Source organism: Neovison vison, chromosome 2, assembly GCF_020171115.1.
Source record: "Neovison vison isolate M4711 chromosome 2, ASM_NN_V1, whole genome shotgun sequence".
Classification (NCBI taxonomy): Eukaryota; Metazoa; Chordata; class Mammalia; order Carnivora; family Mustelidae; genus Neogale; species Neogale vison.
In genome coordinates this window covers 23,555,612-23,579,800 of record NC_058092.1, presented here as the reverse complement: position 1 = coordinate 23,579,800, position 24,189 = coordinate 23,555,612, and the positions used below count along the sequence as shown (strand labels likewise).

Below are 24,189 nucleotides of genomic sequence, written 5' to 3'. Positions count from 1 at the left end.
GTTCAGCTTCTTCAGTTCAGTTCAACACCACATGTTCGCTAAAATGTTCCCTACCACCAGAGGCAGGGTTAATTACTCTTTTGTGTTCCCACAACATCTGGTCATTTTGTTAGATTTGCTTATATTTTGGCTCAACCTTTGTACCATGAAAGATACCATCAAAGATAAAAACTATGTTTGGGGCGCCTGGGTGGCTCAGTGGGTTAAGCCTCTGCCTTCGGCTCAGGTCATAATCCCAGGTTCCTGGGATCGAGCCCCGCAGTGGGCTCTCTGCTTGGCAGGGAGCCTGCTTCCCACCCTCTCTCTTCCTGCCTCTCTACCTACTTGTGATCTCTGTCTGTTATATAAATAAATAAAATCTTTAAAAAAAAGACTATGTTTGGGGTGCCTGGGTGGCCCAGTTGGCTAAGCATCTGACTCTTGATTTTGGCTCAGGTCACGATCCTGGGGTCGTGGGATCAAGCCTCTGGGCTCTAAGCTCAGCACTGAGTCTGCCTGAGATTATCGTTGTTCCTCTCCCTCTGCCCCTCCCTGTGTTCAGGCTCTCTCTCTCAAATAAGTAAATATATCTTTAAAAAAATAAAGTCTATGTCTTATTTTTTTCTGTTATCTGGGCAGTACACATTCCATCTAGCATACCAATGTCCAACAGAATCCATGATGGACAAGTTCTATAAATTTATGTCTGTACTATTGACTAATATTTTGATCTGTGGCTACTGAGCATTTAAAATGTGGTTAGTGTAACTGCAGAATTGGATTAAATTTTATTTAATTTTCATTTACATTTAAATAACCATATGTAACCATATGTAACTTAGTGGCTATCCAGTGGGCAGTGTAAACAAGCATGATTTAAGTTTTGAAAATGTCTGCTCAAGTGGGGCACCTGGGTGGCTCAGAGGGTTAAAGCCTCTGCCTTTGGCTCAGGTCATGATTTCAGGGTCCCAGGATGGAGCCCCGCATCGGGCTCTCTGCTCAGCAGGGAGCCTGCTTCCCCCCACACTTCTCTGCCTACTAGTGATCTCTGTCAAATAAATAAATAAATAATCTTAAAAAAAAAAAGAAAAGAAAAAGAAAATGTCTGCTCCAATTCCCAGGTTTTGCCCTAGCATAATCTTATTCAAAGGCAGGGGTCAACGCTCTGGTATGGTCATGGGAGAGGGTCATTTCAAAGAATAAAGCTTGAGTTAGAAAAACCAAGGTGGGGGTGGGGGAGCGAGGGTACAGAAGAAAATGGGAGTTACTTATCAACAGGCATAAAGTTCCAGTTAAATAAGAAGTAAATTTTAGAGCTCTGCTATAAACATTGTACCTAGTCAACAATACTATACTGTACACTTAAAAATTTGTTAAGAGGGTAGATCTCATGTTAGGTGTTCTTACCACAATGAAATAATTTTTAAATAAAAGGGTAGAGAAAGGACGCCTGGGTGGCTCAATCCATTAAGTGTCTGCCTTCGGCTTGTGTTATGGTCTCAGTCTTGGGATCGAGTCTCATATTGGGCTCCCTGCTCAGCAGGAAGTCTGCTTCTCCCTCCCCTTTGTGCATTCACTCTCTCCCTCCCTCAAATAAATAAGTAACATCCTTTTAAATAAATTAATTAATTAAAAACCAGGGCAGGATCTTGGGGACATAAGTTGAGCAAGTCACAAACTCCATGGCATTCAGATATCCTTATCTGTGGAGCTGAGTTTCAAGTGGCTATGAGTCACAGCTTAAACAAACCCTTATTATAATCAATTCCAATATTATGGGGTTTCTAACATATGACAAGCCAAATCATAACTCCTATCCAATACTCAACTCAACAAATGAATCACTTGCCTTCCTCCCTTTTCTGTGCTCACTGCCATGCTGGTTTAGGCCTGGCTACTTTGCAGCTACATAGTAACAAGTTTCCTCCTCCAGTCCCTCTAAGCAGGCACACAACTGAATTAACCTTTCTTTTGTTCAACTATTAAGTGGCAAGCACCAGTGCCAATGATGAGTGTGTCAAAAAGGCAGAATACAGTCTTTCTCAAGGAGCTTGCAGTCTAGAAGCAGAAGGAGACATAATAATAATTATATGTGGTGATAATTATAATGGTGAACCACACTCTTCTAAAAAAGACTATGCTATGCTGGCTAAACCTACCTGGAAACTGCCTTTCCCCCTTTCCATTTACAGATTGCCTTTAACACTCTCGGACTCAGGGGATGAAATGTAAGATAGTTAGATACTGATGGAAAATGAAAGTTAGATACTGATGGAAATGTGGGAGGCTGGAGACAGCACTAAGCCACTGACCAAAACAGGGTGAGATCAGAGAATGGGGTACAAGGAGAGATTATTCTGATCAGCAGCCTCTCCCCCTAAAAGGCTTAAAAAAATTTTTAATATATATATTTTTAATTTATTTTAGAGAGAGACAGAGATAGCAAGAAAGAGCACAAGCAGGGAGAAGAGGGAAAAGCAGACTCCCTGCTGAGCAGGGAGCCCAATGTGGGGCTTGATCCCAGGACCTTGAGATTATGACCTGTGCAGAAAGCAAATGCTCCAGGGCTTTAAAAAAATTAATGCTATTTGGGGCACCTGGGTGGCTCAGTGGGTTAAGCCTCTGCCTTTGGCTCAGGTCATGATCTCAGGGTCCTGGGATTGAACTCTCTGCTGAGCAGAGAGCCTGCTTCCCCTCTCTCTCTGCCTGCCTCTCTGCCTACTTGTGATTTCTGTCTCTCAAATAAATAAAATCTTAAAAAAAAAAACAAAAAAAACTAATGCTCTTTGACTGATAGTTAAAGTCAACGGTCTCCACAATCTGACCCCAACATACCTTTCAAGCCTTACATTCTAGTACTTGACTGTATCCTCTTCTTTTCTTAAACAAGACTCCTAAATGTGCCTTGTGCTTTCCTGCCCCATGCCTTTCCTTAAATCATTTCTTCTTTCAGGAATACCATTCCTTCCCCTGCTGCCTGACAAAATTTTATCTGTTCTTCTAGAACTAGCTCAAATTCCTCCTCTCTTCCAGCCATCGGGGCCTGAAATCAATTCATCATCTTCAAGCTAATTCCTAAAAACCTTTCTTTAACCTACTCTTTTGGCATTTATTACATTTGCCTTTTATTAAAGTGACCTGCATAATTATCTCATTGCACTAGGCAGTAAGGTCCTTAGGCAGAAAACCTGGTATGGCCATTGTACCTAATATAGTATATGAACCTAAAAAATACTTGTTGAATTAATGAGTAAATGAAAGCACTAACTAATAATCACTACACATCAGGCACTCTGGGAGATAAGAAAGAGCTATGTCCCCTGTTCTCCTAGGTCTTATATATTCTTTCAAAATAAAAGGTATGATAATCACAGAAGAACAGAGATCTTTTAAAAACAGTAACTAAAGTAGCTATCATATACTGTGTTTCTACTACAGACTAGACATTAATCTGGCTCTTTACAAATAAGCCTGTATTTAAATCATTCCATCATTTCTGAGACACAGGCACCATCCCCTCTATCTGATAGTAAGAAGTTGAGGGTCGGAGAAGAGTCTGCTCAAGGTCATATACTAGCTTGCAGAAGAACTAGGACTCTTTCTGATTTATGTCTAACTCTAAAAACTCTCAACATCATTCCACTATATCATGTTTCTTTCCTGGATGCAGCTCTAGAAATACTTTAAAACAAATGCTTCTGTTTGCCCATTCGGTTATTACTAGAAATAGCCTATACATAGAAACCTGTACAGCACAAAACCAGAAAGCCCCTTCCCTTCTCTACCCTTTCATCTCACTTGTTTCACATTTTACCCCTGCAAGAGTGACTTTGGGAAATTCTGTTCCTTTTTAATGAGTCTGTATATAGCACAGAATTCTTTGGAACAGACGCAATTTATTATAATGTAATCAGTAAATGCCAGACTTAAATAAAATTACTGAGCTCTGAGTTATAAAACATTTTCTACTATGAAAGGTGTTTTGTCAATAATCAGACTTACAAACATGTCAATATTTAGAGATGAAACTACAGAAATATGGAAAAACTCAAAAGTCACATGCAACAGCTAGAAGCATCATGTGGTAAAAAGGGCCCTAGCTTCTGTGTCCTAGTTCGGGTCCTTGACCTACTACAATTTGTCATTAACCACAAGGAAATTACTTATCACCAAGCATCAAGATAGAAACTAGGAATTTAAGGACGTCTGGCTGGCACATCAGTGGAGCATGTAACTTTTGATCTTGGAATTGTGGGCTTAAGCCCTACAACTGGGTGTGCAGATTGCTTAAAAATAAAATCTTTTTTTTTTTTTTAAGATTTATTTACTTATTTTAGAAAGAGAAAGCAAGAAAGAGAAAGAGTGTACACTTGGGGAGAGACAGAGGGAAAGGGAAACAAGGAGACAACTCCCTGAGTAGGAAGCCCAACAAAAGGCTCAATCTGAGGACCCTGAGATCATGACCTGACCTGAAATCAGAGTCAGATGCTTGATCAACTGAGCCATCCAAGCGCCCAAAAATAAAATTTTTAGAAAAAAGGCGGGGAGGGGCGCCTGGGTGGCTCAGTCAGTTAAGTGTCTGCCTTTGGCTGAGGTCATGATCCCAGGGTCCTGGGATCCAGCCCTGCATCGGGATCCCTGCTCAGTGGGGAGTCTGCTTCTCCCTATGCCTGTTGCTCCCCCTGCTTGTGCTCTGTCAAAAAAATTTAAAAAAATCTTTTAAAAAAAGAAAAAAGGAAGGAAAAGAAAGGAAAGAAAGAAACTAAGAATATAAAGTAAAATGGAGATAATACCCACAGTGGAGGTTCTTAAGAGAATCAGACGCACAAATGTGCGTCTTGCATAATACCTGGCACGGAGTATATATCCAATAAATATCAATTCCCTCCCTTTTAGGTAAAATTACTTTGTATCCACAGTGATTTTGCTTAGAACTATAAATATAAGGGTTTCCCAACTTTTACCCACCAAGATCCCACTCAAACATTTCTTTTTTTTTCTTTTTTTTTTTTTTTTAAATTAATCAATAACTGGGGCAATTGAGTGGCTCAGTTAAGTGTCTACCTTTAGCTCAGGTCATGATTCCCGCTTCAGGGGAGTCTGCTTCTCTCTCTGTCCCCTTCTCCCTCCTCTCATGTTTTCTCTCTCTCTCAGAGATAAATAAATTTTTTTTTTTTTTTAATTTAACAGAGAAAGAGGGAACACAAGCAGGGGGTGTTGGAGAGGGAGAAGCAGGCTTCCCACGGAGCTGAGAACCCGACGTGGGGCTTGATCTCATAATCTCAGCCAAAGGCAAACGCTTAACAACTAAGCCATCCAAGCACCCCTAAATAAAATCTTTCCAAAAAAGTCACAATAAATAAAATAAATTAATCGATAACGTAACTGTCACTGAGAGCACCTGATTAGCATGAGATAAACAATGTGATATTTTAACAACAAAAGCAATACCATAAAGTCTTGGTTAACCTGAAGGTAAATGCATGATTTTGGTTGGCTTTCTGAAACACTGGAAATGGTTCAGAAACCCTTCATGGAACCTTAGAGCGCTATGAACTCCTGATCAGAAATCACTGGCATACATCAGAGAAAGCCTGTGAGACAGATAGCAAATTCCTTATATCACCAGCCTACAGGGATAGCAAATCTCCCATTCCTAAATGAAAGGTAAGAAGAGCCAATGAAAGTAAGATGTCATATTCAGAACACAGTTATCCCAAGATATATTAAACCCCACTGGAATTGCTTCTTGATTACCCTACTCTTCTACATGGTCTTTACCTTTTTTGAGCCTCCATACTGAGAGAAACAAGGAGCAGAAGCTTCAGGAGTGTTTGCTGGCTAACTGGTTAAAGGGCAGACAAAGAATAAGGGGAAGATAACAAAACCACTAATGGGGCATTTCTACGCTTTGCATGTTAGCATCCAATCTTAGAACTCCATGCAGTATGATGTTATCGATATCCAAGGATCACAAGAGCTACAGAAGTCATCAATATCACAGACTATAAATGTAGAGTTCCTAGGTCAGCCTGATTCACTACAGTATTTGATGGTTTGAGAAGTAGGACTGTAGCCTTTTCAAAACTTTTACCTACTCAATGATAACGTTGTTAGGGTCGAGGTCTTTCCCAGTCCCTTGGTTGACGACTTTCATGGAGAGGGACACTTTTATCCTATCATTTTTCATCTGTAAAAGACAAAAACAGTCACCAACAGCTAAGAGTACACCATTTAGACTGCTGGTCTAAAATTATCTAACTAAGCATCAAAGCTTTTATCACCATAACAAACACTGAGCTCCTCTAATGGCTGGGGTCCTGTACTAGAAACCCTGGGGGTACTAATGAGCATTATAAATAGATCTTGTGGCAAAATTACTTTAGGAAATGGTTTTTATCTCATTCTTCTCCTTCTGGGGAGTTAAGACAGAAATGGTTGCTCAGAAATTCAAGGCTGGGGTGCCTGGGTGACTCAGTGGGTTGGAGCCTCTGCCTTCAGCTTGGGTCAAGATCGCAGGTCCTGGGATCGAGCCCCACACCCGGCTCTCTGCTGGGCAGGGAGCCTGCTTCCCTCCTCTCTCTGCCTGCCTGTGATCTCTCTCTCTCTCTCTCTCTGTTAAATAAATAAAATCTTTAAAAATAAATAAATAAATAAATTCAAGGCTATGGAGGTAACCAAAATCCAACCAAAATCAAGGCCTTTTAAGAATATAAAACCTGGGGGCGCCTGGGTGGCTCAGTGGGTTAAGCCACTGCCTTCGGCTCAGGTCATGATCTCAGAGTCCTGGGATCGAGCCCCACATCGGGCTCTCTGCTCAGCGGGGAGCCTGCTTCCTCCTCTCTCTCTGCCTGTCTCTCTGCCTACTTGTGATCTCCCTCTGTCAAATAAATAAATAAAATCTTTAAAAAAAAAAAAAAGAAAAAAGAATATAAAACCTGGTTTTTCCAGGTAAGTTCAGCATAATGATGGGTTCAGAGATCCATGAGACCAGAACTCATTTCCTAAACATTCCAGACTAGACTAGATCCCCTTTTGGACTTAGTCTAGTGCATTTTCAAACATGAAGGCAATTGTTAGCCATGTTGGTCTTCTTTTGCTTCTTCTGACACCTGACTCCTTTTTCCACTTTGGGGTCTCTACATCAGTCATTCTCTCTGCCTAGAATATGCTTACCCTAATTTTTCACATAACCAGTGCCTCTTTCTTTAGGTTGAGACATACATCATTTCCACAGAAAGCCTGTTCCTGACCAAATCTACTGCTGATAATGCTTGAGCCCATTATAGCACTTACAATAATTTATAATTATTTTATATATATGTTTGCTTACTTTTACATTTGTTTCATCCAGTTACATTCTATATAAGCTCCATAACAGCTGAGGTGACCTAGGTCTGGCTCACTCTTACATCCCTCAGACTAGTACATATTAAGCACTCAAATCTTCTCAAATAGTATCTCTTTCAGACCTATCTCCCCTGCCATTCTCCGGTACAAGAGCAGGCTGCCCACATCCACAGCCCTCATGCCCTCAAGTGAGCTGCTGTTAACCAGCTCCTTCAGACCTTTCTCACTTGCTTCACACTGCATGGTGCTGGGTATTCGGAGCAATAACAAAAAACTCTGTCTCTTTTTACTGTTTTGGTCCAAACTAAAGTGTACCTGGCAGCTATTCTTTTGAAATTTATGACAAAGACTAGTCCCATAAATTAAGTTTTCTTTTCTCTTTTTGGTTCTTTTTTCCCCACCAACAATTTGGATAAACTTCAGGAAAGTTCTATAAATATGTACTTATTGCACCACACTTATTAGAGTTTATACCACATCCCTTCTGAGTTTAGAGGACAGCAACCAGAAGATTTCAATTCAGGACAGAATATAATGGCAGGATTCAAAAATAAGATCATCAGCCACAGTTAACAATATATACACATTTGCTATTATTAAATACCAACACTGCCCCCCACCCCCCAGCTTTTCCTCAGTCTAACAACGTGAAGGTTGCATGGAACCTTACCTCTCGACCAATAAGCTTCACCCACACTTTGTCTCCAACATCTACTATCTCAGAGGGCTTATCTACACGACAGGATGACATGTGAGTTCGATGGACCAGACCTGGGTACAAGAAAAAAATGAAATAAAGCATGGGGGTATATCTGGTATTTATACTCTAATGAGGTAAGGAGAAGATGGGAGTTGAGGATTCACTGAAAAATGTCTGTTACTTTAAAACTATACATTAAGGGGCGCCTGGGTGGCTCAGTCCCACATCGGCTGCCCGCTCAGCAGGAGGCCTGCTTCTCTCACTCCCTCTCCCTCTCTCCCTACTTGTGTTCCTTCTCTAGCTGTGTGTCTCTCTGTCAAATAAATAAATAAAATATTTAAAAAAACAACTGTAAATTAAAACAATCTGAGATCATTTTTTGTACTTAACACATATTGTTTAAAAATAATGCTCTAGGGACGCCTGGGTGGCGCAGTTGGTTAAACGACTGCCTCCGGCTCAGGGCGTGATCCTGGAGTCCCGGGATCGAGTCCCACATCAGGCTCCCAGCTCCATGGGGAGTCTGCTTCGCTCTCTGACCTTCTCCTCGCTCATTCTCTCTCTCACTGTCTCTCTCAAATAAATAAAATAAAATCTTTTAAAAAAAAAAATAATGCTCTATGTTAGCAAACGTGATACAAGAACAACACATTAGTAAAACACAAGTCAGTGAAAGTCTTTGAAAGCAAGGGCATCAAAATGTTTATACCTTTGATGCAACAATATCATCATTAGAATTTTTCCAAAAGAAAAAACTCAACAGAGGCAAAAACCAAAAACCTAAGGGTATACAAAAGTACTTGTAGTATTATTACCTACAAAGGTTTAAAAAAAGATATAAAGCAATGTAAATGACCAATAATTGGAAAATTAGCTTGGTAAACTATGGTAAATCAATCAAATGGAAGAGTAAGAAGCCAACTAAATTACAATTACAAAAAATAATTATGATAGATGGTAAGTGAAAAAAGAAAATCGAAACAAGGTGCCATTTTTAATCTATTAAGTTAACAGCATATTTAGAAAATAACACCCACGGGGCGCCTGGGTGGCTCAGTGGGTTAAGCCGCTGCCTTCGGCTCAGGTCATGATCTCAGGGTCCTGGGATCGAGTCCCGCATCGGGCTCTCTGCTCAGCAGGGAGCCTGCTTCCCTCTCTCTCTCAGCCTGCCTCTCCATCTACTTGTGATTTCTCTCTGTCAAATAAATAAATAAAATCTTTAAAAAAAAAAAAGAAAGAAAGAAAATAACACCCATGGGGGAGAGTGTAGTAAAATAAGAAAGATTCCTAAGGCTAGTATAAAATTTTAAAAATTATTTAGCACTCACTAACAAGAGTGGTAAAAATACTTAATAAAACTAATTAAAAGTTAAATGATGGATTAGTTATTAAGTTATTTTTAAAATATTTACAATAGATATATTTTTCTGCCTGTCCAAAGTCCTTTCTTGGGAGAACCACCTTCCCTACTACTTTAATAGACCATTTCAGATTTTTATGAATAAAATTATTAAAATATTAATCAACATCACCTTCCCTACTTTCTAAAATAAGTCTGGTCCATCTGATTTGGTTGAAGCTGACGTAACCCCCAACTGCGGACACATGACACATGCTTTATTAATCAAGATACTTCACTCCACTGAGTGATTAGCTAAATCAATTCATCTCTTTCAAGACATTTGTCAGGATAATAAAACTACAAAAATTTACCAATGCCCATCTTTACCACCAGGTGGCAAGAGTTGGCCAGAGGTAAAAGAAAAAGCCCTAAGGGTGCAATCTGAGCACCCAATACAGTCCTAGGGAAGCTAAATTTATCCTGCAACCCACAGTAAGAATGGCCAAAACATTTCTCAACTGCATTTCTGTCCCCTTCGATGTATTTTGAAAACAGAAAAAATCAGAAACAAACTAGGGGCACCTGGGTGGTTCAGTCAGTTATGTGTCCACCTTGAGCTTAGGTCATGATGCCAGGGTCCTGGGACTGAGCCTGTGTGGGGCTCCCTGCTCAGCAGGGAGTCTGCTTCTCCCCTGCCCCTCTCCCTTCAGTCTGTGTTCTCACGTGCATACACATTCTCTCTCCAGTAATAACTTCTTTTAAAATAAATAATAAATTACTATATTAACATGTTAAACAGATTGTGAACTTAGTGACAGGTACAGGGAAAGACACATTTCACCAATTTATTAATTTACAACAGAGGATATACTTTTTTTTAAAGATTGATTTATTTATTTGTGAGAGGGAAAAAGAGCGCACACACACATAAGCAGGGGGAGCTGCATGCATAGGGAGAAGCAGGCCTCCGCCAAGCAGGGAGCCTGACTCAGGGCTCCATCCCAGGACCCTGGGATCATGACCTAAGCCAAAGGCAGACACTTAACTGACTGAGGCACCCAGGCTCAGTTCTGAGGATATAATTTTTAAAAATTCCCAGTCCTTGCCTATTAGTTAAACTACTATCAAATACCTAAAAAATTGGGTAAGTGATCACAAATTGCTTTAACACAGAATCAGAACAAAATGGAGACACATGGTTTAAGATAGGTTTCCAGTCCACAAATTTAAGGGACTATCACTTCCTCTTGGAATAGATAAATAGAATGATACAACTGGATTTCAGTCTCCTAAATTATAATTTCTTTCCAATCCCTTTTCTCTGGAATCACACCCAGATTATCTTGTCCCCGTCTTGAGTGCTCTCATCTCTTTAGTCACAGATTTATAGGCAATTACCTGGCATACATCTATGGCTAATCCCACACTCTGTATGGGGGATTCATTACCAGCTGCATTATCAGAGGACAATCTATATTCTTGGGAGGTATTTCACTGCCAGCCACATAAACCACCCAGAATTGGATTAAGTGGATATGGTAGAGGGCACAAAATAACACATTTAAGGTCCCCTTACTCTGTGCTGGATACCTCATTAAATACAAAACATTCACACATTCATTTAATCCTTGTATCAACCCTGTGATATAAGTTCACATGAGGAAATACTATAGATGTTAAATACATTGTACAAGATTACAAAGCTAATTAAGAACTGCAATTCGAATGTGAGTCTGTCGGGTCTTCTACAACATACTGATATTTCTCTATTTTTTCTTTTTTACTGATCTATGTTTTCATTAAAAAAAAAAAAAGATGGTCTCATCTATAAGAAGTAGAAACACATCTAATTCTGCTCCAGCATACACTCCAAAATGAACAGGAACAACGAAAATGCTTTGCTTGTCCGTCTACATGGAAGCGAGCTCTTCAGAGCAGTTTGTGCCTGGATTTCTGACATGAAGCCATAAATGCCCAAAGGGCATATCAAGTCCATCATCATGTTCAGTAAACCCAACATGACACTTAAACAGACTGAATCCCATCTGACTGTCTGCTGGTAAAAGAAATTTTGACAACGTGGAAAGAGCTAGCATCTCAATCACTATATATTTAAAAAAACAAAAACAAAAACAGAAATAGCCTATTTGTTGTTCACTTAAAAATATTCTCCCAAATGTGTTGTTCAATCTCAATTTCTTTCACAACTCCCACTGTCTACAAAGAGTTTCTAAAAATTAAACGATTAGAGCTACAGCCCAAAAATGTCAAAATAAAAGGTTCCCATTATCTTTGAGGGATCTGAATTCCCTTTCTAGAATTTTCAAATAAGTTATCACCAATCCATGGTATATGACAATAATGTAAGTCCACAAGTTAAAGTGCTTTCACACCCTTTATCTTGTTGCAATTATAGGTTTATTCAAATAGTTATTAAATATCCACAGTATTGGGGCGCCTGGGTGGCTCAGTGGGTTAAGCCGCTGCCTTCGGCTCAGGTCATGATCTCAGAGTCCTGGGATCGAGCCCCACATCGGGCTCTCTGCTCAGCGGGGAGCCTGCTTCTTCCCCTCTCTCTGCCTGCCTCTCTGCCTGCTTGTAATCTCTGTCTGTCACATAAATAAATAAAATCTGTTAAAAATAAATAAATAAATAAATAAATAAATATCCACAGTATTATTGGTAAAATGGATTCAAGGACAAATAAGACATGATCCTGCCAATCAAGAAACTCGAAAATAAACACATCATTCCCATTTCACAGATAAGGAAACTAAGGCTTGAGTCCGAAGCAACTGGAAGTCAAAAACCAGTAACAGGCAGAGCTGGGGGTTTTTTGTTTTTTTCAAAAAGATTTTATTTATTTATTTAACAGACAGAGATCACAGGTAGGCAGAGAGGCAGGCAGAGAGAGAGGAGGCAGCAGGCTCTCCGCTGAGCAGAGAGCCCAATGTGGGGCTCGATCCCAGGACCCTGGGATCAGGACCTGAGCTGAAGGCAGAGGCTTTAATCCACTGAACCACCCAGGCGCCCCTAGAATTTATTCATTTAATAAAATGTACCAAATACCCACTATTCCTCAAATACTGTTCTAGGCCCCAACATTTCACAGCTCAGTGGATAACTGCAATTTCACTTATATTAGTACACTGCATTGTAATTTGTTCATATCTCTAGCATATGAACAATCTGAGAGCAGCAGGGACTATTTTCTTATCTCAGTGTTCCCACCTAACATAGTGACCAGATAATAGAATTCAATAATTATTTGCTAAACTGAATTAACTGCTAAAAATATTTGAGCTTCAGGGTGCCTGGGTGGCTCAGTCAGTAAAGTGTGTGATTCTTGATCTCAGCTCAGGGCTTGATCTTGGCCTTTGTGTTGGGCTCCATGAAGTAAAAATATTTGAGCTTCTACCATAAGCAAGACATCTTAAAAGTATTAAAGAGTCTCTGATCCCAAAATTTCACGTGCTGGTAGGGCAGAGGATAGTTGAGGAAAAAAATAAAAGACCTTCACAGAAGACTGCACTGACACTATGATAGTCACTAGCCATGTTGCTGTTTTAAGTTTAAATTAAAATAAATGAAGTTAAAAGTCAGTGGCTACATTACTGGATAGCGCAGATGTGCTATAATACAAAAATATATCTGGTCTTTGTCCCTGGTTCCTACACAGCCTGTACACATCTCCTATAACTCTTGGAATCTCTCCTGTGATAGGATAGTCTTTTGTTACTCATATGCCCCTTCTGATCACACCAGTTTGTGCTCATGAGGTGACTTAGGGTAGGGCCCCTAGATGTCTCTGGATGGGCCAAGTCTCCAGAAGATCAAATGAGAGGGTTGAAACTTTCAGCCCCACTGGTCTCCAGGAAAGAGGGCAATGGGCTAGAGATTAAGCTCTATAAAAACTCTTGAACAAATGAGATTCAGAGAGCTTCCAGGTTAGTGAAAACATCAGCTTGTTGGGAGGGTGGTGTGCCAGAGAAGACATATAAGCTTAGAGTACACCCACCACCCATACCTTGCCATTCTAGCAAATTAAGAAACTTAAGGACGGGGTTGTGGGAACCCTTGCTTCATAGCGCACCAGTCAGAAGTACAAGTGGCTCAGGACTTATGACCAGCATCTGAAGCAGAGGCAGTCTTGCGAGTCTGAGCCCCTTTAACTTGCGGTATCTGACAGTTACTCCAGCTAGATAGCATCAGAATAGAATTAAGACACCTGCTACTGGAATCTGGAGAATTGGTTAGTGTCAGAAAACACACTGGAACAGATATAGAACATTTCCATCATCATAGATGGTTCTATTAGACACCACTATAGATGGGGGGAAATCTAATTTAGATCTGAATACTCGGAAGAGGTCTTCAGCTCAGTAATGGTAAAAGTTCTGAGAATAGAAGGCAGAGAAAAACAACCCACGAGTCTCCTTTCATGAATCAAAATGTTAAAATCTGGAGACCAGAATTATTTTATAGCTCAGTCCTGTTGGCATGGAACTTAATGATCTTCCCCCTTCGAGAGCAGAGAAGCCAAAATACAACTGTTCAAGTTATACAGTAAACCCACAGAAAAGCCCAGGATTAGAGAGTTCCCACCTAATTACTTGGCTTCCTGAGCTCTCCCTCTGAGGCTTTTCTCAACAGCTGTCAGACTAACAGATCATTTGTAAGGAGGAAGCCACAGTCGGAGGCATCCCCTGACAGGGCATGGACACGAGTGAGTGGAAGACTGACTGCTAAGAGGTGGCAGGTCTTTCATCTCCATACAGTCCCCAAAGTGCGACATAAATGTACAAGCAAGGATGGGACTTTCAAATACTGGGAGCTACGGCGAGTACACCAAGAAAATCTGTCTTCAGACCAGAAAAGGTACATGTCTAGAGGGACCGGGATGAGTTCCCTCCCATTAAGTCCAAACAATGGAAAATGAGAAACTTTATAATAGATTGCTACTGCTAGCTTGGAAACTACTGGTGAGCCCTTTCTAATCAAGATGCAATTTGTGGCACAGTAATCTCCAAGGCTGGAAGCAAGGCTTTATTATCGAAAGATGAGCTGTTGGACTTATTTTAAAGGAAAAATTTTGTTTTAAAAAACTGTCCCAAGAAAAAGTCCCGATTCCATGTCCATGTCTCCCCTAGCAAACTGAACACTCCAGAGGTGACCTCTGTCAACAGTTTGTTGAGTACGCTTCTTAGGCTTTCTTCTAAACATATGCAGTAATTCCAAAACTACACAGGCTAATGTACGCATGCTTTAAAATGTAGGTAGGGACGGGATGCCTGGGTGGCTCAGTCAGTTAAACATCTGCCTTCGGTTCAGGTCATGATCCTCAGGTCCTGGGGATCCCCACAGGCATCGCATTGGGCTTCCTGCTCAGTGGGGAGCCTGCTTCTCCTTCTCCCACTCCCCATGTTCATGTTCCCTCTTTCACTATCTCTCTCTGTGTCAAATAAATAAATAAAATCTTAAATAAATAAATAAATGAAATGAAGAAGGCACCAGCATCAAAGTATCATGCTTCTTATCATCTGCATAGTTCACTGCATAAAGGTACATAATTTATCTAAGTCTATGCTACAAACTAAATCTGCTAAAAGACTACTGGATTAAAGAAGAAGCATATAAAAAATGTGAATAGGCATTGCCAAAATATACAACAATTTATGTTCCCAAAAGTAAGTAAAACTATTACTGAAAATACCTATTTCCAAAATTTGTTATTAATAGTAATTTTGGTAAGTTTTTACTTAAATTCCAGTTAGTTAACATACAAGGTAATAGCAATGTCTTTAGCATTTGTTAATCTCAAAAATCTTATGAGTGTTTTAAATCACTTTAAAAAACCATTTTGAGATAATTTTAGATTCACATGTAGTCAAAAGAAATAATTCAGGGAAATCCTGGGTACCCTTTACCCAGTTTCTTAACTGTAACATTAAGTATCGCACTTCTGGTGTTCTCTGAGCTATTCCAGCAAATTATCGGAATGAGGGGGTGGGGTGGGTGGTGCGGGAACATTCAAATGTGTAGCCAAGTTGGACAGAAGTGTGGGTAATCTGGGGACTTGATGCTTGTAACTGGCGTCTGAAGTGAGAGCAATCTTGTGGAACGCAGCCCTGAAGTCTGTGGAGTAGCGGAGGGCTCTACCTCTGGGCAGTTAGAGTCAAAATTGAATTGAACTGTAGGATACCCAGCTGGTGTCAGAGAACTGAAGAACTGGAGAACTGGTTAATTACCTGCCACATTCGGCAATGGCAATAAACACCTGCAGTACTGACACTTTCCACAGCAGAAAAGATCCTAGGGAACATGCTGAGTGAAGAAGTCAGTCAAAAAGACATGCTGTATGATTCCACTTAATAAGAAATGCCCAGATGAGGCAAATGTATAAAGACAGAAGATAGACTAGTGGCTGCCTAAGGTTTGGGCAGGCAGGATGGTAATTTGGAGTGACTGCTAGTAGGTACAGAGTTTCTCTTTGAGCATGATGAAAATGTTCTCACATTAGATTGTAGTGATGGTTGCAAAACTGTGGATATATTAAAAAAAACACTGATTTGTACATTTGGGTGAAATGCATGGTATATGTATTCCTTCTCAATAAAACTGCAAAAAAAAAAAACACAAAAAAACAGGCTATTACACAAAAGGAATCAGGAATCATAAGGTATGCAACCTTCTGGGATTAGCTTTTTTCACTCAACATAATTCTCTGGAGACTGAGCCACATTGTTGCATACATCCATGCTTTATCTCATTTCACTTTACTGCCAAGTAGTGTTCATTGCATAGTGTGCCACCGTGTAAGTTAGTTTTTGTTGTTTTTTTTTTAAGATTTATTTATTTTAGAGAGCGAGAGAGAGAGAGAGAGCACACACAAAGCAGAGAGGGGCAGAGGGGGAGAGAGAGACAGAATCCCAGCAGGCTTTATATTAGTTTTAAATCAATCTGGAGAAGGAGCATCTTTTAAGACATTTATCAATCAATTGTTATTCTTTCTCCTATGAATTCTTTCCATATTCTTGGCTCCTTTTCCTACTTTCCCTTTTTTTAATTAGTCTTCTGTCATGTGTCCTACAAATTCTTTTTCCCAATACACTTTGCTTATGATTTTTAAAATAAAATTTTTTACTTTTATGAAGTCAAATACCATTCCATATTTTTCTAATATTCTTGTAGTTAAATTTTTTTGCATTAAAATCTTCAATAAATCCTTAATTTATTATAGCACAAGGAATAAGTAAGTTGAGATTTTGGATCTACTAGCACTGCAGTATGGTAAAAAGCCTATGGGCTAAGAAGTAGGAGGCTCAGGTTCTAGACCTAGCTATGCCATTACCTAGCTAAATGACTCTAAGCAGGCCACCAGTCTATAGAACCTGTCTTTTCTACTTAACACAACTATTTTAAGAAACAAATAAGATTATAGATATTAAGGGGATTCTCAAGAAATATTCAACTAATGTCTATCACTTTAAAAAGAAAAATTAGGGGCGCCTGGGTGGCTCTGTGGGTTAAAGCCTCTGCCTTCAGCTCAGGTCATGATCTCTGGTTCTGTGATCGAGCCCTGCACTGGGCTCTCTGCTTAGCTGGGAGCCTGCTTCTCCCTCTCTTTCTGCCTGCCTCTTTGCCTACTTGTGATCTCTGTCTGTCAAATAAATAAACAAAATCTTTTAAAAATAAATAAATAAATAAATAGAAAAATTAAAGCATAATACATATAATATATTCATATTGATTACAAAACTACTCCCATTCCCTGTGCCATATACTAGAAAATCCACATCAGTATCAGAGAGGGATTAGACTGCCCTACCCCAAATTCTAAGACCAAAGAGGTCAAGCGCCTTGCCTAGGGTCACAGGTGAAATTTAGACAAGAGCTGGTTCCAGAAGTAGCTATACCCAGCCCCCGACCAAGTCAGAGAGCATCATTCTTCTGAGTTAAGACCAACAAAAACATGGACTGTCATCATTTGTCTATATCCATATCTCTACACTAAAGACAAAAACCAAAGTACTGTCTGAAAAAGAGTCTATAATCAGGATGTGGAGGGGTGACAAAAGACAGTGGAAAGGAAGGGCTGACTTTCAAGTGACAGGTTCCCACCTTGCTTCCGACAGCCTGGGATTTTGATGAAGGCTCCATAGTCTGTCACCATAGCAACCTATAAAGACCAAAAAAAAAAAAAAAGAAAGAAAGAAAAAGAATCAATGTCACACAAATGAGAATCTCTCTTCCATAGCACTTAACCTAGTCTCCCTGAATTTCTACTTGGCACTTACTTGCAGAGCTCCCTAAAACTATGTTCTGTCAAATATTCTTTCTGTTCTTTTTGAACACATGAAACACACTGCTGAGACTGGAGTATTGTCAGATGGTATGACAAAATCTAGGGATGTCCAAATCCCACACATACTGAAATCCCCGAAGGATATATCTGAAGAAAAGGAACACACAGCAGAAAATCTGGTAACAAAGTTACACTTTCTATTAGCTGGGGCTGAGATCCCCAATCCCCATACAGAGAACTTTAATAATTTGGGATGGATTATGTAGGACAGTCCTTTTTCCTAAACTTCAAGTCAAAACTGATGATAAAGCCTGCTCTATTTAACTCCAAACCAGTCTTAGATTTTACAAGACAACTACAGAAAAAACCAATACAGATATGTAACAGAACCTAAAAAGATGTAATTAGAGAGAAAAAGAGTTGTATCTGAGTCTTTTGTGGAGGTGCCCTAAGATGGAGAAGTTAGAGGCTTAATGGGCCTATGTAACAGGCAATAGTAATGAAAGGCCCAGAATCCCTGCCAGATAAAACATTATCCCAAACTCTATCTCTGCCTCCCATCCATCCTCTAGCCCATGCCCTAGGCTGGGGATTGGGATTAAAACTGACACTAAATTCCATATTTATCACTAAATTCATTATTATTTATAAAGTATTCAATATAATCTTATAGAATAAGCTTTATTTTTTCAGTGACTTTTTTTTTTTTAATTTGACAGACAGAGATCACAAGTAGGCAGAGAGGCAGGCAGAGAGAGAGGAGGAAGCAGGCTCCCCGCTGAGCAGAGAGCCCGATGCAGGGCTCGATCCCAGGACCCTGGGATCATGACCTGAGCCGAAAGCAGAGGCTTTAACCCACTGAGCCACCCAGGCGCCCCTTTCAGTGACTTTAATTAGTTGTTTCATCTCAGGTACTCACTGTATCGCTTCACCATAACTAAGAGAAGGTGAGTGAATAGGGCAAGTCAAGCCCCACTGCACTGCTGTTCACTAATACACATTGACTACTCACTATGTGTAAAACGCTGTTCAAACTGCTTTTCTTTTATTTTTTTATTTATTTATTTATATTGACAGAGATCGCAAGTAGGCAGAGAGGCAGGTAGAGAGAGGAGGAAGCAGGCTCCCCGCTGAGCAGAGATTCGATGCAGGGCTCGATCCCAGGACCCTGGGAACATGACCTGAGCTGAAGGCAGAGGCTTTTACCCACTGAGCCACCCAGGCACCCCTCAAAGTGCTTTTCTTTTACATACTCCTCATGATACCATATGATATTGGTACTGTTATTGTTCTCATTTGATGACAGACTAAGCAACTTACCCAAAGCTCAAAGCTAGTCAGCAGCAGAGCTGGGATCTGAACCCAGTGAGTCTTTACACTACAACTGCTCATAGGTTCCCTTGAACTATAAAATTCTAACACAGGGGCTAACGGGTAGCTCAGTGGGTTAAGCCTCTGCCTTCGGCTCAGGTCATGATTTCAGGGTCCTGGGATCGAGCCCTACATCGGGCTTTCTGCTCAGCAGGAAGCCTGCTTCCCCCTCTCTTTCTGCCTGCCTCTCTGCCTACTTTGATCTCTGTGTGTGTGTGTGTCAAATAAATAAATAAAAATCTTTAATTAAATAAATAAATAAGTAAAATTCTAACACAGAAGCAATGTGACATTTGACATTTTATCTGCTCCTGGGAATGATCTTCAGAAGTATACATGGTAGGGCCCGTGCTGCAGATGAGGTGGAATAGTATAGCTTTAGAAAGAGCACAGGCTTTGGAGTGAAAGATGTGGCTTCTAATCCAGCTCTGCCACTCCTTAGCTGTGAGATGTTGAACACAGCTTGCCCTTCAGGGCCTAAGTATCCAAGTATAGTCACTTTCCTCCAGCAGATAACAAATGATGCACACAAAGTACCTCACAGTGATACCTGGCACTTAAATTGTGGCTTTTTTTAAAAAAAAGATTTTTTTAATTTATGACAGAGACAGCAAGAGAGGGAACACAAGCAGGGGGAGCAGCAGGAAAAAGGAGAAGCAGGTGTCCCCCTGAGCAGGAAGCCCGATATGGGACTCGATCCCAGGATGCTGGGATCATGACTTGAGCTGAAGGTACACACGTAACAACTGAGCCAACCAGGCACCACAAATTGTGGCATTTTAATAATTTACAGTTTGAGACACTAATGCACAAAAAAAGGTTAGTGACTAATGGAAACGCAACTAACTTAGACACAGGCACAGAACCTAGATCCCCTGATGCCTAGTCCAGTGCCTCTCACTCCACCAAATATCATTACTCATCTCAATGTTAGGATGGAAAGAAACAAAAACTTCCATTTGCCTCATATTTTTAAATGAACACTTGAAATAACTCTATGATACAACATTAATGGGTTAAGAACCAAAAGCCTTTTTTTTTTTTTAAGATTTTATTTATTTGAGAGAGTGCACACAAGCAGGAGGAGGGGTGGAGAGAGAAGGAGAAGTAGACTCCCTGCTGAGCACAGAGCCAGGAGAGGGACTCAATCCCAGGATCCTGAGATCATGACCTGAGCTAAAGTTAGACACCTAAATGACTAAGCCAAGAACCAAAAGTCCTCTTTTATACTGGTGAATATGTTATAGTGGGGTAAGGACCAGACAGTCCCAAAGAAACAGTACAATGAGGCAGATACTAGTACTTAAAATCAAGGTAAGGTGAAACTGGAGGAAAGTTATCAGAGATTAGCTGGTGTGATCCTATCACGCTTCAAATGAGGAAAGGAAGACCAGAGACACAAAGTGCTTAACCAAGTACACAAAGCAAGTTGTTTTCTGCAAAACAGGGCTACAGGGATACAGACAAGACTGTAACTTTTTTTTAAAGTTTTTTAAAAAAATTTATTTACTTGAGAGAGAGAGAGCATGAGAGAGAGAGAGCATGACAGGGGAGAAGGTCAGAGGGAGAGGCAGCCTCCCTGCTAAGCAGGAAGCCCGATGTAGGACTTGATCCTGGGACTCCAGGATTATGACCTGAACCGAAGGCAGTCACTTAACCAACTGAGCCAGCCAGGTGCCCAAGATTGTAAATTTTTAATTATAATAAAAGCAAATCCCTTCTTTCTGGACCAACTAAAGGCTTTTGCTTTTAAACTTTTCTTTTTTTTTTTTTTTAAGAAAGAGAAAGATAGAGAACATGTGCATGCACACATGTATGCAAGAAGTGAGGAAAAGAGGAGAGCGGGAGAGAAAGAATCCCAAGCAGGCTCCATGCCCAGCACAGAGCCCAGTTGGGCCTAGATTCCATGACCTGGAGACCATGACCTGAGCCAAAATCAAGAGTCAGCCACCCAAATGACTGAGCCACCCAGGCGCCTCAGCTTTTGCTTTAATTTAGTAACTGACTTTTGCTCCACAGATCTAGAAAGATGACTGAGGTGTTTCATACTACATAACAACATTATTAAGGACAGAGTTATCTAACAAACTTAAAAGAATCATCTGGAATTTGGAGCCCAACTCACCTTGCTGCTGTAAATTAAGACCATCTCACTTTTCAATCCTGAGCTCCAGTGTCACATTATGATCTTTTGAGGAAATATCATTAACAGACCTTAATTTGGCCTCTCCCAAAAGGAAAAGTTAATGTGCTCCAGAATGGATGCACTCAACTGTTTAGTCAGGAAAAGGCATTCTTGCCTATTTCCAGTACCAGGTGTTTCCATCACTGTGTCTCCGAGGGTGCAGTCAGAGTTGAAATTAACAGAATGGCACCTGCTGTAGATGATCACACAGTCTGCCTGGTGTCCCAAGAATAATTAGTCAAATAACTCAGGGGGAAAAATTCAGTAATTATATCAACTGAACTCAGGGCTCAGGTAAAATGAATTTAACAACTTTGAAGTAGAGGCTGCATTGGCCTTAAAAGTAGTGACCCCATAATGTGAGGGAGCAACTTGAGGCTCAGAGGCCTATATTACTTGCCCAAAGTCACAAAGGTGGAAAGTAGCAAGAACAGAAGTCTTTTTACTTCTAGTTCAATGCCATTTCCACCTCGCCGACACCAAACTTCCCTAAGCATTTCTTTGGCTATGGCTGGGCTGAGCCAAATCCCAATTCACACTACTACGCTTATACCTGCTACCACACTTCATCAACTCCAACACCAAGACAACCTCTCAGAGGATGAGAGAGGATGAATACTGGCTTCTCACTTATTCAGTCACTGGGCTCCCCAACCCTGCTGAGCTAAGAGAAAAACTGCAGGTTATGGTCTATATTACTGGTTTCTTCAAGGCAGATTGGTCCAAAGAGGCTTGGGTTCAATTTTATTCAAACATTTGCTGAGTACTGGGGTGCCTAGGTGGCTCAGTGGGTTAAGCCTCTGCCTTCAGCTCAGGTCATGATCTCAGGGTCCTGGGATTGAGCCCTGCATCGGGCTCTTTGCTCAGCAGGGAGCCTGCTTCCCCCACTTCTCTCTCTGCCTGCCTCTCTGCCTACTTGTGATCTGTCTATCAAAAAAATAAATAAAATCTTAAAAAAAAAAATTTGCTGAGCACTTACATGCAAGATATCATGTTAGGTACTGTGAAATAAAAACACTTAAAAAAATGTCCAGCCTATTTTTAAATAAATTTGATGTCGTTACCAAGATATATGAGACAACCACGGTCCTTCCTCTCCAGTAACTCATTCTCTAGTGGAGGAGACAAACACACACACAAGTAATAATCATACAAGACAGACTGATAAATGCTGTTACTGAAAACCAAATAACTCTGGAACAACTAGATTTACTACTGACCCCTTTTCTATATTTCAATTCAGTTAGAAGAGTTCTCCTAAGGTTCTTTTGGTTCCTCCATGCATTTTTGATAAGTTGGACATCCCAGGAGCAGTTTAGCAGAAAGCAGACTTGGAGAAAGGACTTGATTCAAAATCCCATTTTGGGGGCACCTGGGTGGCTCTGTCGGTTGGGCATCTGACTCTTGGTTTCAGCTCAGGTCATGATCTCAGGGTTGTGAGATCAGCGAGCACAGGGCTCTACACTCAGCAGGGAGTCTGCTTCCCCACTCCCTGCAACCTTTCTCCCACTCTCCTTCTCTCTCTCCAAAATAAATAAATATATCTTTTTAAAAAATAAATAAAATAAAATCCCAGCTTTGTTATTTATTAATCACTGGGTAATTAATTAACTTTTGAGAGGAGTTTCCTTATCCATAAACGAGGGTAATAATTTTTTGGAGAGTCAATGACACAGAATGTATAAAAGTACTAACATATGTGATGCTGACAAACTTTTTTTTTTAAAGATTTTATTTATTTATTTGACAGACAAAACCACACAGTCAGGTCATGATCCCAGGGTCCTGGGATTGAGTCCCGCATCAGACTCTCTGCTCAGCTGGGAGCCTGCTTCCTCCTCTCTCTCTGCCTGCCTCTCTGCCTACTTGTGATCTCTGTCTGTCAAATAAATAAAAATCTTAAAAAAAAAAAAAAGAATCACAAAGTAAAAGCACTAGGACAGGAATCCAGGTTTTGCGTGCTCTAGAAATACAATGCCTTCTTCTTCAAAGGCTGATCATTCAGTCACCAAAGATGTAATGGGCACCTGTTATTTTCTACCCAACTAGCTGGGACTGAGAGCTACAACCACAAACAAAACACACAGGGGTCTGCCCTCATGGAGCTTAGTGTCTTATGAGAAAGATAGATATTACACAAGTATACAAATATAGGGTGAGCCTATATATTTATGGTGGGGAAAATATCTCTGAGGAGACCTCAGGGTCAAGACCTAAAATATGGAAAGAAGTTACCGGGAGGGGCGCCTGGGTGGCTCAGTGGGTTAAAGCCTCTGCCTTCGGCTTGGGTCATGGTCCCAGGATCCTGGGATCGAGCCCTGCATCGGGCTCTCTGCTCAGCAGAGAGCCTGCTTCCTCCCCTCTCTCTGCCTGCTTCTCTGCCTACTTGTGATCTCTGTCTGTCAAATAAATAAATAAAATTTTGGATAGTGGGAGAGTGGGGTAGTTGGACACAGCATGTACAGAAGGTCCTGAGAAGGAAGCAAGCTTAGAATGCTCAGAGTGGTAAGGAAGCCAGTGTGGCTGGTATGTGAGTAGAATAAAACAAAACCACACAGTCAGGGTAGGCAGAGGCCAAGTCCAGATTAAAGAGGGACTATAGACATATAGTCTACAGGCATAGAGACAGGCATAGAGACCCCAGTGGCTAAAGAAGAAATGGAGAGTATGAATTAATGGGGTGCCACAGGGATAAATAAGTATACATTCAAGAGATATATCTGGGAGCAAGCAATAGTACAACTTGCTGATGGACTGGAGGGAGAGAGAAAATCAAGATCGAATCAAGAGGAGAAATGAAGGATGATGTCCAGACATTTAGCATGGGTACCTGAAAGGACAGTGGTTCCATGTGCTGAGATGGGAAAGACTAAAAGAAAAGATCTGGTTAGAAAGTAAAAAATTCAGGGGCACCTGGCTGGCTCAGAAGGTGAGGCATCTGCCTCTTGATCTCAGTG

At 40.6% G+C, this 24,189-nt stretch overlaps 1 protein-coding gene across 1 annotated transcript in view; it reads right to left on the bottom strand.

Moving 5' to 3' along the window:
- Positions 1-24,189, bottom strand: part of ZCCHC17 (zinc finger CCHC-type containing 17) — a 55,329-nt gene that overhangs the window by 22,233 nt on the left and 8,907 nt on the right. The window contains exons 3-5 of the mRNA XM_044237646.1: positions 17,493-17,550; positions 8,000-8,100; positions 6,078-6,169 (exon numbers count right to left, since the gene is read on the bottom strand). Of these exons, the coding sequence (XP_044093581.1) occupies positions 6,078-6,169; positions 8,000-8,100; positions 17,493-17,550 (251 nt within the window). The remainder of the gene's footprint in view (positions 1-6,077; positions 6,170-7,999; positions 8,101-17,492; positions 17,551-24,189) is intronic.